The sequence below is a fragment of the Gobius niger genome, assembly GCF_951799975.1.
Source record: "Gobius niger genome assembly, chromosome: 1".
NCBI classification, from domain to species: domain Eukaryota; kingdom Metazoa; phylum Chordata; class Actinopteri; order Gobiiformes; family Gobiidae; genus Gobius; species Gobius niger.
Genome location: NC_136852.1, coordinates 57490342 through 57507599, shown reverse-complemented (window position 1 = coordinate 57507599; position 17258 = coordinate 57490342). Strand labels below are relative to the sequence as shown.

At 40.8% G+C, this 17258-nt stretch overlaps 2 protein-coding genes across 2 annotated transcripts; both read left to right on the top strand.

Moving 5' to 3' along the window:
• The first annotated feature begins 974 nt into the window (after positions 1–974).
• On the top strand, positions 975–3938 carry LOC306966003 (betaine--homocysteine S-methyltransferase 1-like). Its single transcript, XM_079560634.1, has 7 exons — positions 975–1113; positions 1351–1483; positions 1722–1834; positions 1922–2113; positions 2288–2618; positions 2698–2926; positions 3740–3938. Exons 1-7 carry the CDS (start codon positions 1096–1098, stop codon positions 3822–3824), a joined length of 1101 nt encoding a protein of 366 aa, XP_079416760.1. The 5' UTR covers positions 975–1095; the 3' UTR covers positions 3825–3938.
• A 1368-nt stretch (positions 3939–5306) lies between these two features.
• LOC306972629 (junction-mediating and -regulatory protein-like) lies at positions 5307–16467 on the top strand. Its single transcript, XM_079569295.1, has 10 exons — positions 5307–6195; positions 8262–8435; positions 10785–10935; positions 11313–11482; positions 11555–11720; positions 12452–12621; positions 12699–12764; positions 12850–12945; positions 13014–13497; positions 13587–16467. Exons 1-10 carry the CDS (start codon positions 5440–5442, stop codon positions 13892–13894), a joined length of 2541 nt encoding a protein of 846 aa, XP_079425421.1. The 5' UTR covers positions 5307–5439; the 3' UTR covers positions 13895–16467.
• Positions 16468–17258: the final 791 nt, after the last annotated feature.

Here is a 17258-nt window from a genome sequence, read left to right as displayed (position 1 = left end):
AATAAGGCTATAATGTTTAAAAAAGCTAGTCAGAGCAAAGGGTGATTGTTGGATTATTATTAATATTTTTTGTTTGTTTCCTTGTTTATGAAATGTCTTGCACAGTTTTCTACATCAGTGGTTATGGATTAGGTGAAATATACCCTATTTTTAATGGGGCAGAGAACGCCCCATCTGGATTATGACCACAGATGCAACACCACAGCTTAATTATAAAACTCCAGATAGGACATAGTAACTGTTGCTGTGGCAAAGGTTGACCATCTTCCTACTAATTGAAAGTAATGTAAAATAATAATCATAATCATAAAAAACACAACAAAACAAAGTCATAAAATGACATGATATACAATGATAGTTTTAATGTCCTAATAACACAGGGAAGTTCGTCTTTCTTTCAGGACATAATTTCACCTAAATATAAAAAAATATATTAGCCTATAATCCCTTTCCACAGCTACAGCTGCGGAGTCCGGTTCAGTGGCGTGTCCAGCTGAACTCTCCCCTTCCATCCCTCTTGTGCCTCCTATTGCTGGGTTGCAGGTTCTAGAATGTGATGATGTCATCGGACCCAGCGGGGGGCAGGAGCCAGTTTTTCCTATTAATAACATTACACTTTCACAAGTCATAGCTAAAAAGAAAATATATGAATTTAAAAAATGATCTTTAATATCAGTCACTGGGTCAAAGATCTCTCTGTACAAGACCAACAATTTCCTCAAAAACTAAATAATTTTTCCTCTATATAATAGTATAGGCCTTTAGAACGCTGTGATGTCACCTGCAACCCAGCAATTGAGTAAATAATGTAGGTATAAACTAATGTTATGTGAGACTATTTTGGGAGAAAGTAAAGGTCACATGAGTTCTTGACCGTCACAATATGGCCGCGGGAGCTGGACAGTATTTACTACAGTAACGTCTCATCTAGCGGTTTGTAGCCATGTGATTACGACACTTTAAAGCTGCAGAAATCCGTATGGTTGTAACTTTCTGTGTTGTGGAATCATCGAGTAACTCGAGACAAGCCGTAGAGCTGTGTGTTACCGGGGATCTGTCATCTCTTTGTATTTGCTTGAAGTCTATCAGTGCACGATGAAAAGAAGTAAACGAGTAAGTGGATGCATGTCCGCGTGCAGCAATTTGGGCTTTTGACAGGCCCTTTGGTCCCACCGCTGTGGTGCTTTCGTGGCCAATACTTTATCCGATAATTCAGAAGAGTGGTTTAGACGTTTAATTTTCTTATAATAATTTGTTTATTATTATAATGTAACAATAAACATACGTTTGTAGATTACTTAACTGGTTGTTTGGTCAAGGGCATTGTTGATTATTATCCTCCTCTGATAGGACATTCTAGAGAGACTGAATGCTGGGGAGGTGATTGTTGGTGATGGCGGGATGGTGCTGCAGTTGGAAAGACGTGGATATGTAAAAGCTGGTCATTGGACTCCTGAGGCGGCTGTTCAAAATCCTGAAGCAGGTAATACAGATTTGAAAGTGCTTTGCCTTAAACGTTGCCTTGAGTTCGTTTAAATATTATTTTTTGGAAAATTTCATTCATTCATTCATTCATTATTTTATTTTTATATATATATATATAAAAGATAAGCGTTCCTGCATCCTGAGTCTTGCTTGTCTCCAACCATATTGATAATTATAATGATAATGATAATAATGTTTGATAATGAACAAAAACGTTGTTTGGATGTTCCTGGCAGTGCTCCAGCTGCACAGGGAGTTTCTCCGAGCAGGGGCTGATGTGCTTCAGACATTTACCTTCTACTGCAGTGACGACAAGCTGGAGTTGAGCGGAAATGTCACCAACATCACTGTAATAATCAAGACAATTTTAGGTGCTACAAATACAGTAAACACCAAATGATTTGAATGCAGTTTGTATTTTCTTATTCCCCTGCAGGGTGCTCAGATCAATGAAGCTGCCTGTGACCTGGCCAGAGAGGTGGCTGATGAGGGGAATGCTCTGGTGGCTGGCTGTGTGTCCCAAACTCCCTGTTACCTGAGCAACCGCAATGAGACAGAGGTCAAGACTCTGTTTAAGAAACAAATGGAGGAATTTCTCAAAAAGGACATTGACTTCTTCATAGCTGAGGTATGAGTGGTATCAGCATGAGCTCCTACAAACCCTGCTGTCACATTGAAGCATTTCTTGAACACAGACAATTTAAAATCGTGTGATTGTTATTGAGTGTTCCATACATTATAATTTGATTTCCACATATGTGGCTTTCACCTTCACTCACCTTTACACTGTCCACATATTAAGTTCTTCAGATATGCAGAAGAAGCTGCGTGGGCAGTGGAGGTCCTAAAGACCAGTGGTAAAACTGTGGGAGCCACAATGTGCATCTCTCCTCATGGAGACATGAATGGCCTGCCTCCAGGAGAGTGTGCCGTCCACCTGGTCAAAGCCGGAGCTGACATTGTCGGAGTAAACTGCCATTTGGACCCTACAGCCTGTATCCAAACAGTGAAGCTGATGAAAGAGGGATTGGACAAGGCAGGTCTGAAAGCCCACCTCATGATCCAGCCTCTGGGCTGTCACACACCAGAGTGTAATCTGACTGGATACATTAGTTTACCAGAGTATCCGTTCGGTAAATTACTATTATAAAGATATTATATTTTTAATCTCCACAATGCGGGTGAAACCTAAGTGTTCTGTTCCATTGTTAGCGTTGGAGTGCAGGACGCTGACCCGCTGGGATGTTCATAAGTACGCCAGAGAGGCATATGATGCTGGGATTCGCTACATTGGCGGCTGCTGTGGGTTTGAGGCATATCACATCAGAGCCATATCAGAGGAGCTGCGTGCAGAGAGAGGCTTTCTCCCTCCAGCCTCTGAGAAGCACGGCCTGTGGGGAACAGGGCTGGAGCTGCACACAAAACCCTGGGTCAGAGCAAGGTGAGCATACAGCATCATTCTCTTGTCTATCTTTTTGTCTTGCCTTGCCCCGTGAGTCTTTCACTCTTGCTCAAAGTAGCCCTGGGGTGGGTGCTGGCAATTATTTAGAAAATGATCAACTAAACACTTTTATTAGTATTGAGCAGTGTGTTGGGTTCAAGATAAGGCTAAAACACGTTTGTACAGGAAAATATCACTAAAATTAACTCTTCTTTTAAAATCATTTGCAATTCATTTTTTTTTTTTTTTCAAGATTCAAGTTTTTTTATTTGTCAAACCCTGTGAATGATTTGAAATGATGTTTCTCTCATCCTTGATTGTGGAGCGGCCAAAAAACACCACATGGATTAAACTGATCAAATGAGAATCTTTATTGCATGAGAGCTGCATATTCGGTAATTTTAGACCCAGAAGCCTGCTAATAACTTAAAAATACTAAAGGCACATTATTCAATAAATGGTTTTCTTCTTTCCAGATGACATGCATTTATTTCAAATTGACATTTTTCTGGATTCATTGTGTTAAAATTGTGGTGGGTGGTCCAGAACTCCCTAAACTGAACCCTAAACTTCACTCTCTGAGGCTGATGAATCCTGTCCATATTGCCACCTGGAACATACCTATATGCATATCCACTATTAAACCTCATCATTTAGTCTTTTAGTCTGGTGGAATAATTACGAAATAGAAGGCTCTTAATTATTTATTTAATTCAATCCTGGTGTACCTTATATTTGGCCAAAAACACACAGAGAAAAAAACAATACAAAAGAAAAAGATGTATTATTAAAATTAACTACAATTTCTTACAGGGCTCAAAGAGAATACTGGGAAAATCTTCTACCAGCTTCTGGCCGTCCCAAATGTCCGTCAATGGCCACACCTGCAGATGAATAAAGAAAGGAGAAGGAAGGCAGAAAAACAACAATTGTCCATTTTGCCTCATATAATCTGCACAAACATGCATTCAATTACTGAATATTATTACATACTAATCATATGATATAATTAAACCATTTTATGTTTTGTTTGTTTGTTGTAATTAGTTAAACATTTCTGAACAGTGTTATGCGATTATAGAAGAAGAAGATTGCTCAATCACAGGGATTATTTTTGTCATTCAACTTTTAATAAAACTCTGTCTGGCACCTTTGGCTCCACAGTTTACAATCTGTCAGACTATCCATTACTTCTCTATAAAGATGGTCAATCTGGTTAACTTAAAGTTAATATTTGTAGGACATGCTCCTGGTGGTTTGACCTGTTACTTTCCGTCAGGTCAGGGTCCCAGGTTAGGTTTAGTGTTAGAAAGGGTTAACCCTTTCTTGGCTCTCAGTTGAGGTATCACACTAGTATATAGGCTGTAAGCTCTCCAATCTGTATGCTTTGAGATTCAAGGTGCTTTACTTTTGTCACTATGCATTATACAAATTATGCATATCCAAATCTGGATATGCATAATTTGAGTAAATAACTCCAACCCATCCCTTGGATGGTAAATAACAGGTTTGAAAGGCACTATTGCCACAATTACAAGTATCACTTTGAGTGAGCTTGCCATTTCTCATTTGAAAGCTAAGAAGAACCACTTACAGTAATTACTGACCTGCACTCCTAATTAGCACTTGAATAGGTATATAGTAAGTATATTCTGTCTATATCTAAATGTTATGTTATGTAATGTTAAAATATTATTTTTGATTTAACCTATAAACATACTTTACATATATACATTTCTGTCTTTTTTTGTTTGTGTGTGTTTCTCTATAGCTACATATTATGTTACATTTATGTATTTTGTAACTAAAATAAAAAAAAAAAACTAAAAATAAATACATTTACATATTTTCAGATCCCAACCTTAATTTTAGAGCAACTTGTTTTTTTGTTTTGTTTTTGTTTTGTTTTGAATGAGCGCCATGGACAACTCTAAATTCAGATTCTTCCGGGCGCACCTAAAGGCAGCAGCATCATGCTCTGGTCCTCGTCTTGCTGTTAGCCCGCTGAGGAGTTTAACATCGCGTTGTTTTTTCCAACTTCAGAAGATGCTGAACATTTCTATTGTTAATATAGTTCAGGCAAAAAGACGCCATCTTTTCGAGTTACGGCCACAGTTGGAAGATCATTAAATGATTTATCGTGTTCTGTTTTGGACCAAGCGCGAGGTTTTATGCTGCTGTTGTGATGACAGGAGAAGTCTGGGCCGCGGCTGCGCTGGGACCTGATAAACACAGTGTCGCATACATGTAAGAAAATGATGCAGCCTCGTGTGCTGCTGCAGAAAACTGAGAAACAAATGTTGCCATGCTAATTTTCTCATCTTTTTTGTTGTTGTTAGCGCAAAGGCCAGCAACGGGATATGACACCGTTATGCTGCAGCTTCCGTGAGGATTGCATACAAACATCAAAATGACTTAATGCTTGCTTGTTACAGCTGTTATAACAGTGCAATACGGGACTTTTTGGCATCTATTCGCTCTCCGATCATGGAGTTTTGACGTAGGTTTTGCGCATGAGCCAGTATCACTTTCAAGAGATGTCATTCGCAATGGAGGATAGTTTGGAGACGGGGTGGGTAGCAGTTCGACCAAACGTGTTTGAGGAAAAGGAAAAACATAAATTTGCTTTTATTGTGGCCTGGAATGAGGTGGAAGGGAAATTTGCCATCACTTGTCACAACAGGACGGTGCAGAGAAGGAGCCTCATCAAAGAGGCCGAGTCTCAAGTCGGGAACAAGGCACATGAAGACGCTAGAGGATGCTCGAAGCTCTCATCAGTCCCTGCGACACATTCCTGCCCCTTACAAGTTCCCCATGAGGATGACACATCTCTGAGACCGGATATCGAGGTGCTTCACGAGCTCTCCCCTGGTCTGGACGCTCCTGATCTGGAGGGGCTGGAGGAGAGGACTGGAGACTGCAGCTGGGCAGGACTCTTCTCATTCCGCGACCTCCGGTCCGTGCACCAGCAGCTCTGCTCCGTGAACTCTGCCCTGGAGCCGTGCCTCCCGGTGTTCCCGGAGGAGCCCGCGGGGATGTGGGGCGTGCTCTTCGGCTCCAATGAGGTGTCCCAGACGGAGATGGAGGATCTGTGCGTCTGTGTTCAGCAGTACGTCGGTCACGCTTTGGACACGTGTGGGTGGAAGATCCTGTCGCGAGTGTTATTCACTGAAAACGACGACCCGGATGAGTATTATGAGAGTCTGAGTGAACTTAAGCAGTCTGGATACGAAGAGGTCTTACAACGGGCCTCGAAACATCTGCAAGAGGTAAGCGTCTCCTCGGAGCTAAAGTGACGCAAAGACGTCAGGTTCCACCGAGATTTGAACTCGGATCGCTGGATTCAAAGTCCAGAGTGCTAACCATTACACCATGGAACCGCTTATTTACAATTAATACCAGTTCAGGGCAGTACATACTTAGTTAGACTTTATTATATTGAAGTATGTACTTTTTTTTAACACCGTCTTGGAGTATTTTATCACTATTGAATTTAATTGTAGGCTACTTAAAGGCACACCGCGTAAGATTCAACCCAATAAACAAAACTGAAATACAAGCATTTATTTTATGATAGATATTTTCACCATTGAAAAATACCTCAAACAAACATGTGCTTTTGTGCTAAGCGGCTCGCCTCTGCTAAAACATGACTATAACTTAACCGTGAGTGGGTGCGTCTCCAGCTCGTTTCCATGGAGATGTCCACTAAAGTCTGTAGAATTGAGAGTTAAAGGAATAGGCCACCGTTTTTACATACTGAGATATGTTCTTACCTAACCTTAGTCGAGTTAATATATACCCGTCTGGTCTTTGTCCGTGCGCTCTGTCACGCAAACGGAGCAGCAGAGAACAGTTGAAGAAGCGTCGATAACTTGTGAACAATGCCTTTTACGTGCATCGTGCCGGGCTGTGATAACAAGCAGAAAGTATATTGTGTAGTAATGTTTCACAGATTTCCAACTCACCCCGGACGACGACACAGGACTCAGGACCTCGACCATGAGGTAGGAATGCGAGAGCACTTTCCGAAAATAAATTTTCTGCTTGTTGTAAAAGGCTGTACAAGTCACGCAGCTTCTATTGACGGAAGTGAGCGGGGAAGTCTTTAGGAGTTACTGCGCGGACGCTGTGCTCCTCGTATCATTACGCCTCACAATATAGTACCCCTTTTTATCTGCTTATAAAATCGACATGTTACATTTCTGTGTAAATATACTTCGCATGAAAACACTTCACGTAACTTTATTTAAATAGGGAACACGTGGAAGAGCTTGGTAGCTTCTATCGTGAGCTTTTTTGGAGCTATATGACATGTGGGAGAGGCTGCGTATGTGCTCCGTTTGCGTGACAGAGCGCACGGACAAAGACCAGACGGGAATATATTAACTTGGCTAAGGCTAGGTAAGAACATATCTTAGTATGTAAAAACGGTGGCCTATTCCTTTAAACAGGTTAGGCCCTCCTCCAGATCCATTCTTTGATTATTCACTGCAAAAATAGGAGTTTCTCTGTCGAGCTGGTCACTGAGAGCATGTTTTGTGTTGATGGCAACAGTAGTCCAAAATGTTACGCAGTGTGCCTTTAAAGATGCATTATGCAACTTTGTAATGTGAAAAAAAGTTGATATTTGAACGTACTTGACTTTGTAGTGACATAGCGGCTGTATGAGTGGTCAGCGTGATGCCTTTACTTTAAATCATGGCGGTCTCTACAATGCTCCAGGATCAACTGTTTTGTGGGTTTTCGTGTGAAATGGTGGGTCAGCGAAAACCTTTCAAACAATTTATCCTGGAGCATCCTAGAAACGACTGTGATGGAAAGTAAAGGCGTCATGCTGACCACTCATACAGCGGGTCACAAGATCAATTAACACAAACTTTGAATTATTTTATGTATTGTTTGCCAGCTTTCAACAACACTTTTTATCCACCTCTATAGTGATATGAATCAAGTAAAAGTCCTATATTCACACTTACTCTTGTATTCGCCTTCAATCATTTATAACTGTCTATGTCGCCTTTAAACAAATCCACAAAGACCTCCTAAGCCCTATTGATTACTACAGTCTATTTGAGGGCCAAGGTATTGCATATTGTGCTTGTTATTGGCACACAGCATTGTCAAGGTATAAAAGGCTGACTGTGTTTTCAGCTACTAAAGGTCTTCACCACTCTGATCTCAGACTACTTAGATACACATGTCCACACCTCGTTGATGCTGTCAGTAAATGTATATGAGTAAAAAGAAAATCAAACTTAATAATGAAAACAGAAGAAGATAAGATGTGTATTACTGTTGTGCTTTTCGCATAATGTGTTTGTCTGTGCTAAAGCTGCTGGAGAAGCACTGCAGCATGGACAGTATGGTGGAGCTTCTCGAGTTGTATGAGGAGGAAGACCAGGTGTTCGGTGGTTTACTGGAGGCCTCCACACAGCTGTACCAGTACCTACTGCAACCATTCAGAGACATGAGGGAGCTGGCAATGCTACGCAGACAGCAGATCAAGGTAAGACATTTGTAGACTGTAGGTTTGATCAAAGCGTTGTATGTGATTCACTTTATCTTCTAGTCTAGCTCAATTAACTCATAGTTAACCCTATTTAAAAAGTGAGTTCAATGAAGAGATTGTATAAAGCGAAAAATGTAAGTCAAGGCAAAACAGCGGCAGTGACATTTTTAGGGACTTATATTAAAAGCTACTGAGCTTCTGCAGCTACTTGTACAGTCAATAGTGGACACAAATTCTGCCGGAGATGGCAGCACTGTGCATTTATGCTCTTGGTCTCTCAAATGGACACAGCAAAGGCGTTTCCTGCTGCGTCGGCTGAGAGGTTTGGAAGTCAGTGACCACTACTTGACAAAGGTTTATCAGTCTTGTACTGATATTTAACATAATCTCTTGGTTTGGCCACTTAACTGTTAAAAAACAAAGCTAAATTGGCAGAGTTGTAAACCAGGGCAGTAATTCACAGGCCAACAACAAACTCATTTGTCTCAGCATCATAGAGAGACAGTGCATCTTTGAAAGATCATAGATGACGATAGAAGCCATCCACTTTCCACCACTTTGAGCTCCTTCCATCAGGACAGTGATACAGACTTCCCTGTGCCAAGAAAAATGTGTCATCAGGGAGATGAATAAGTCGTAACCCCTAAAGCGGCTCAGTCGGTTTCATTCCTTTTCTCTGGATGAGGTGAATCTTTAAAATGTACTTTTTCCCAGCCTTTATTGTTACATAAGAATGGGGACACCATCTAAATACAATAGTTTCCACTCTTCTCTGCAGTGAAATCCCTCAGTGGAATGATGAATAAGTCATGTCTCTTGTGATTCGTCGTTCATAAAGCTGAGTGACATTAGGAATCAAGAAAATGAACATTTTGATTGTTATACAATATAATCAATTTACCAGTGGTTACTTTGTAATGACGAACGGTTACACTGTGACACGTGTGAATTTCTGTGAGATCAATAAAGGCTTATCTCTTTTCACATCATCCTTATTAAGTTAGACCAACTGTTTCTTTCAACAGACACAGCCTGTGTTTTCTACAGTAACTGGTTCTAATCTAATAATGTTGATGCCAGTATCTATATTGTTTCCCCTCATTGACAGTGAACAGTGAAGTAGGATCACTTAAATCTTTAAAACATCAGGTCCCACCGAGATTTGAACTCGGATCGCTGGATTCAGAGTCCAGAGTGCTAACCATTACACCATGGAACCACACACACCCGTGGAGTGAGGGGAAGGAGGGGCCTTTAACAGAAATGCTGGGGGGTATTTTTAGCGCCTCGTCAATGCAGCACATTTACATGGCTCAACATGTCACCACTCTGTTCATATGAAAATGTGAACCTTAAGAAACATCACACCAGAGCGTAAGAATGACACACATTCTGACCCAAGGCATTTGTCAGTTAGACTGAAGGAATGTTGTTGAACAGAGTAGAGGAGGAGAGCTCTCTGAATATTAATCTCCTCATATCTGCAAAAGCTGCAAGGCTTTTGTAGAGATGAAATAGAATTTAAAGCAAGGTCTTTTTTTATTTTTGACTTACTTTTATTTGATTTGCTTAGTATGTACAAGCTATAGTAGCTTCCCACCCATTTCCAAGCAGCTCCCAAAGGTTTTCTATATTTCCAGATGCCATTTTTCTTTTTGCATTCAGTGATAGAGTAAAAAACAGGCTGAACACAATCTTTAGACATTTAGTTAATATAGTACAGTTTTAAGAGTTTATTTATTCTCTTAGTTTGTGTTACTATTAAAAAAGCCCTATACCATGTTTTTTTCTTTTTGTTTAACAATAAAAGAGGAAGAATTTACATGTTTGTTGTGGTCCCCACACAGGTCAAGGAAGACAAAACATTGTTTGTTCCTCTGCTAGAAAAAAATTTGGTATTGTGCCTTTAAGCGTCCAAAATGTACTTAAGTAGTACACAAGTAGGGCTGCACGATGTTGAAGTGCGATAACGATATTATTGCGATATTTCACTAAACCAACACGATATGTTGCATTCTAACTAAACACAAATTGTAAGTTATTAGTTATTCAGAAAATTGTGTCAAAATAAGACTTAAAAACACTTTATCAGCAGACTAAAAAAGACTAAAGACTAAAATTGAATGGTGACTTAAGCGATTGTGCGATATATTGTAGCTTATTGTGATGCCGATATTGCATCACCTAATATCGCGATATCATGTGTTTTGCAATATATTGTGCAGCCGTATTTGTAAGTCTCACTCAAATATGTGGCCTTTGTTTTGTTACATGTTGATAATATTATAATTTAAAATCTATTTAATCTGCATACATAACAACATGCACCTGGTCAATCCTTTTCAGATTTCTCTGGAAAACGATTGCTTGGGCCCACGGAGAATCGAGGCTCTTAAAAAGGAGGACTGTGACTGGCAGAAGAAAGCTCAGGAGGCCGTGCTGAACATTCAGGACTTCACCGTTAAATATTTTGAGACCACGGCCAGAGCTCAGAAAGGTACATAACTGTCACTGTTAATGTCCGTGAAGAAGGCTAAACACGCTGGAGCTATTGACCTGTGTGGATTTGAACTCTGGGGCTACAATGATTTTGTATTAATGAGGCAGGCACTTTGACACACACAGGAAGGGACAAGGACAACCTATCGATCAAACAACAGATTTACTATGCAGACCTACTCCACTGTATCCCCACACACTGGTCTATGCAGCCGCTCATTGGTCTATTATTATGTGCTGCTGGGAAAAATCAAATATGCCAATAGCATGCTTTGCTAATTGGCACTTGATGCGTGTTGTAATGTTTCAGTGTGTCCAATAGGTGTTCCCCTTTTTCAAGATATTTCCATGTCAATATTCACTTTTTTGCTGCAGGAGTTTATGAGCATATGAAGTTAGACCAGAGGAAATTTGGCAAAGCCTCATGGACGGCAGCAGTGCAGCGAATGGAAAGGCTACGCTACTCTGTTGCTCAAGAAACTCTACAACTGCAGAGAGCCAAGGAGATTTCACTGGAGCAGAGGAAACATGTCCTGAAAAACGAGGTAGACAACAGAAGCACCAAATTGTTCCTTACTTTGTGAAAATGAAATTTGATTTCAGCCGTGTCTTGTCAGATGCAGAGCCTTTGCAGCAGTGAGGATGCAATGGCCCTTTTAGACCACTTGGAAAGGCAGTATTACGAACTTCAGCTTCAGTTATACGACATCCAGGTTGAGATCCTACAGTGTGAAGAATTGCTTCTTACTGCTCAGCTAGAGAGCGTCCGGAGGCAGATGACAGGTATATTGCCAAACACTCAATTATATACATTTTTTAAAACTATCAAACCTGAACCAATGGAAAGGCTCCGTATTAACAGTATTTTTGTTTTGGCCTTGTAATACTATACATCTCTGCTTTATGTCCACTTGTGCTGAACAAATTGGCCTATACATAAAAAATTATCTTTGAATTATTATTGAAGACCATCCAGGACTAAAATGGTTTAATCCGAGGACAAAGCTGAGTTTAGGTTCAGGTGACTTTAATAGAACCAACAGGTAAATTAGATTTGCTTCATTCCAGGATCCATAATAACAGATACATAAAGGGCTTCGTAACAACTGCCTTCATTGATGGTTTATTGATCTTATTTGAAAAGTCAATGGCTGGCAGAAACAAGAGCTGTACCTTTTGGTACCACACTTTGGAAACGCCAGGCCCTGTCCCAGTGGCAAGTACTCCAACATACATTTTGGAGAGTGCAATGGATCCTGCATGAGACTGGAGTGGGCAGTTTTGTTTTCAGGCTGAGGTAGAGCGACTCACGCTCAGCTCTAGCTGTCCATCTCTCAATTTGACTGAGCGCATTCACAATTAACTAATTTGTTCTCAAACAAGGACAATTAGCAAAAAGATCAAAAAGATACAATAAAGGGATGATAAAACATAGACATACGAGATGGTGCTCTGTCTTACTGACCGGTTTAGCCCAGAGTCACCAGCAGCATTATTATTTCATTTCATTTCAGAGCATATGGATGAAGTGGTCTACTATGACACCTTTGAGAGTGCAGATGATATAACACACACAGACACTGAAGAGAAGGAAGTCATGAAAAGACTGCAAGACAGTGCACGGCAGCTGGAGACCAGAAGAGGGCGCATTAGTGCCAAGCGCTCCTACATTAGGAACAAAAGGGTACTAATCACTTCACATGTTCTTTGAACTGAAATGGGGTCAAAAGAAACATTTTGATGTTCATTATCTCCTTGCAGGATATTTGTATGTTTAACCACAGGGAGAAGCAGCAGGAACATCAAAAGGACCTAATGCCTCAAAAAGTATTTTTTGACAAATATAGATATTTTATTGGAAGCTGATGTAACCATAATAACTTTTTATTTTTTATATATAATAATAAATCAGATCAAAACTAAGGAAGTGGAAGATGATGAAAGCAAGAACAGCAGAGTAAGTCAGGAAAGACAGAAGACTCTGGACAGATTGCGAAGCTTCAAACAGGTTTGTCCCATGTCAGCTCCATTCTTTTCTTTAAGTTCAAACTGTTTAGTTTTCATTTTCTCTTTCAGAGGTATCCAGGCCAGGTCATACTGAAGTCTACTCGTCTGCGTGTGCCTCATAGCAGAAGAAGAGACAGAGGCAAGATTGAGAGCAAAAAGAGTGACCCTGAGCCACTGTACCAGAGCACCAGTGTCCAGACAGACCCTTGCCCCACACTGACCACACAGCCTGTCTCCTCATTCTCCACATGTCTCCCTCTGGTCCATGCGCCCTGTTCCGTGGATTCATCCTGCTCTCCCTGCTCTCTGTCCTCTCTGCTGGCAAATCCCATCTCCCCTCCACCCCCTCCCCCGCCTCCTCCTCCCCCTCCACCAACCAAAGATGAAATGTCTCCGTCCCGTAGCCCTGGACCAAAGGACAAGAGTGACTCAGAGGACATTGCTCTGTCCCCTATCGGCCCGTTTATTCCTCGATTCTTTGACAGTAGTCAATTGGTTAGTGCACGCAAAAAGCTGAGAAAGACTCCAGAATTTGAAACCCACAGCAGAAGAGGTATTAAGGAACATAACTTAATGAATTTTTATATTTGTGCATTCATATATTGCTCTGTTTCTAACATGTAACTGCACTCTCATTTGCAGTCAGCTCACCCATGGATGAAGTGTTAGCATCTTTAAAAAGAGGCAGCTTTCACCTAAAGAAAGTTGATCAGCGATCCTTGCCTCCAGCAAAGGCTGATGATGATGCGAACAGCATCTTGGCCCAGATTCGCAAAGGGGTCAAACTGAGGCGTGTCCCACACAGAGACAGAAAGGATCAGGGAGAGCTTGCTGCTCCCACAGATCCGCTCACCAAAAGCATTCACGATGCACTGCGGCGCATCAAAGAGGCATCACCAGACTCGGACAGCGAAGACGAAGGACTTGAGGGCCCCGAATGGGAAAGCTAGGGATCGCGATAGACCGTGATTGTACACTGTCACAGCACTGTAGCTGGCACTTAAGCACACACTGAGTTTAAATGGACATCTGTTTTTCTTTTACCATAATATCAATATTTACACATGTGTAAGGTTCATTATACTGTATATTAATAACACTGATGTGACATCAACAGCCTCATCTGAAGTCAAAGGACTTTATTCGGGGGAGGGGCGATCGAAGTGAAAGGCGCTGACTTTATTTTTGACATTTGTATGTCATAATCCTATCACATTTAGAGCACTTGTATTTCTGCTGCTATATATGATAAATAATGATTCACATCAGTTTTTTTCTGACATGTAGTTGAAGTCTGATAGAAAGCATTGGTCCACAGTATAAAGACATTGCAGCGGCTGTAAATCTCATTTAAAGCTGATTAATGCCAATGCCCTTCCCCCCTTTGTCCTCTTGTGGCCTTCAGCTGCCCCAGCTCTTACATCCTGTCTGCGGTTTTTATTGAACCGTCTGTTTAACCATAGCATATGGTTAAGGCAATGGGAGATATGGACCGTCAAAATGAGTGTAGCACTTGTACATGTAAATACTCTTCTGATGTGAGGGGTCTTCTGAAATACTCACGAGCCAGCGATGAGGGCAAAAGCCAAAGTGTGGGCACATGTTGGCGACTCCTGGACTATGTTACGTATGGTGGTGGGATAGTCATGGCAGAGCAGCGGAGCTCACGCTTGTGTGAGTGATGAATCGTATGTGGGAGCTTAGATTCCCTCCGCTCCAGGGAGGGTGTGTGGTGTGTGGAGCAGGCGGCAGTGATTGATGCAGTTTCCTTTGCCATCTTATTCACTTTGCCTCCCAAGTTCTATATTTTCTGATGCCTCCCAGTGCTCAGTGGGCAGAGGCGCGCAGTGGGAGGTTTGTTACTCAGAGTCCCGTGAGTGAGAAAGTCTCCCATGGACTCATGATCTCACACACACGAGTCCAAACAAGTGAACCCATTTGCCGCCTCTTCCCAAAGTTTACTTTGAATCATTTAGTAGTAGGCCAAGTATTATTTTACAAGCTCCAACCAAGTCACAAATGAAAACTAGTGGTTTATAATGATGGGCGAGCATTGGTGCTGAAATGTACAGTATGTTTTAGAGATTTAATGTGACAATTGTCTTGCAATGCAAAACAGAGGCACTTTTTACATATACACCCTATGAAATGTTATATATTTTGTTAAGTCTTAAGTATGAAATTCACTAACTAACCATTGTCTCATTGTATCACAGCCGGAAGATGTAAGAAGTTAATTTTCAACATTCTTCTGATATTAACTCCCATCAGGACAACACAATCAGGTTTAAAGACCTCATCACACAAAGTCTATTCACCAGCTTTTTTGTCCTTAATGTGTTTTCATGTTCTATATTTTTCCAAAGCATTACGCCAAACATACTGTACTTGCTGGTAGCGATTTGCATAAAAGTCACAAAGATCTTATCGTATTTAAGTTGGTTGGCCAGTGTGTTTTATGCACAACACTTTCACCCCACAATGGATTCAAATCCTGTGAATAAAAACAAACAACACAAACTTGACTCTTATTTTTTCCGTGATTTGTATTTGCATATAAAACATAGCATTTCATATAGTTCACAGAAGAGCGTACATAGCCCGATAGCAGGCATCGTCTTTGTTTTAGCTTAACAAAGAATTTAGTTTGGCTGAAGCACCAGCATTAATGTCCTTTCACCTGCAAACACACATCCCACCACCCACCGAACAACATCATTAGCCTGAGGTACCTCTTTATATAGTTCAAAATTACTTTATATAGTCAAAAATATTGCAGTCTTTTCATACCTCTGAATACAATAGTAATAATAATAATAATAATAATAATACCTACATTAAATACCATCAGTTACAAAACAGGAGAATGAAAAGCTTATTCACTACTGTACAAAGGCATTCATTAACAAGAGCGGTTTATATCATCTCATCTTTGCCATTCGACCGTCAAGTTTAAATAATAATACACATTTCTATGGTGAGGCGCACGTTTCAGTGTGTCTACCTTTTTATCATCTCACAACAAAATAATTGTGTGCCACCTTCACAATCACAACATTTCTCAGTCGCCTGTACATTTAAGTCCAACATCGTTCGTATTTTGGCTCGAGACAGTAACTCGAAACACACACAAAGTGGCAAAGAATAACAGTATCAAGATCTTGACGATGGACAAACCAGACTCCAGATCTGTTTCGTTTGACCCCAGAGAAATGCTCTCGGCATTATTGACCATTTCTGACGGTTTGCTGTCAAATGTGTGAAATAAATGCACTCTATTGTGTATACTAGGAGAGGGCGCTACACCTAAAAATATCATTTAAGAGTCAAGATCGCGATTTCCAAGACTTGTGTGCACTTATTTTATATTGTAACTAATGCCCTCTGCTGCTTCTGAAAGTTCATGATTATTTAAACTGACCTGTCACAAAGTCGTACTGAGCAACAATATGACGAAATCAGAGTCGCATATCATCACAGGAATTAGCACAGAATTTGATTTCTATTGTTAAATCGCTCAGCCCTAGTGCCACAATGTCACAAACCTCTTTCTGAATTGATTATTGTTGGTAAACAGTAAATGTGTTCTCATTCTGAGTAATAAATTGTATACGATTGTAACAGGGGCATTTACTTAAGATTCAAAGTAAGTTGCGTAAAAAACTACATTTTTTTCCCCTTAAGAGTTAAATCATTACAGTGTAACACTGCGCTAAGGACTTACACAGTGCTTGTCCTTACACCTTCATATACACAGTTGCCTTTTTAACCGCACTTCATTTACAATGCGTGAAAAGTGTCCAGTACCAAGTTCTCAGCCCATTATATCATTACTATAGTCAGAGTAAAAAACAAATAATAAATAATTGTACAATTGTATGTTCACTGTGGCGCGTGTGAATCTTGTGGCCGGTGTGGAGATGGCGCTCTGAAAGCCCTTCACTTCCACCAGGACCGCGCAGGGCTGACACACAGGGGCGCGGTCGACACTTTTGATTGGACGTCAGGATAGGGGAGTGGGTGTGTGTGGGGCGAGGGGGTCAGATCCGAGTGGAGTGTGGAACCTACATATCAATATCTACAACATGATTTCGCTGAGTAGAATACCTGATACTGTTAGATAGATACAGAGAGCTTGTCTGATATTGCTCAGTGCATGGAGCTTGTGTGTGAACTGAGAAGGCCGTGATCTTGTCTTGACAGCACAAAAAAAAAACACACGCACAGCCACACTACGTTATGTACAAACAAGTCCACTTATATGTGCTTCGAAGGCACACTTTTAAAACGGTGTCAAAAAGGCCTTGTTTTCAG

Coding starts and splice junctions, on each gene's coding strand:
- LOC306966003 (XM_079560634.1), top strand. Junction 1,484..1,721: donor TGTTCAAAATCCTGAAGCAG/GTAATACAGATT, acceptor TGTTCCTGGCAG/TGCTCCAGCTGCACAGGGAG. Junction 1,835..1,921: donor GAAATGTCACCAACATCACT/GTAATAATCAAG, acceptor ATTCCCCTGCAG/GGTGCTCAGATCAATGAAGC.
- LOC306972629 (XM_079569295.1), top strand. CDS start 5,440: ATGAGCCAGTATCACTTTCAAGAGATGTCATTCGCAATGGAGGATAGT. Junction 10,936..11,312: donor CACGGCCAGAGCTCAGAAAG/GTACATAACTGT, acceptor TTTTTGCTGCAG/GAGTTTATGAGCATATGAAG. Junction 12,622..12,698: donor CCTACATTAGGAACAAAAGG/GTACTAATCACT, acceptor ATCTCCTTGCAG/GATATTTGTATGTTTAACCA.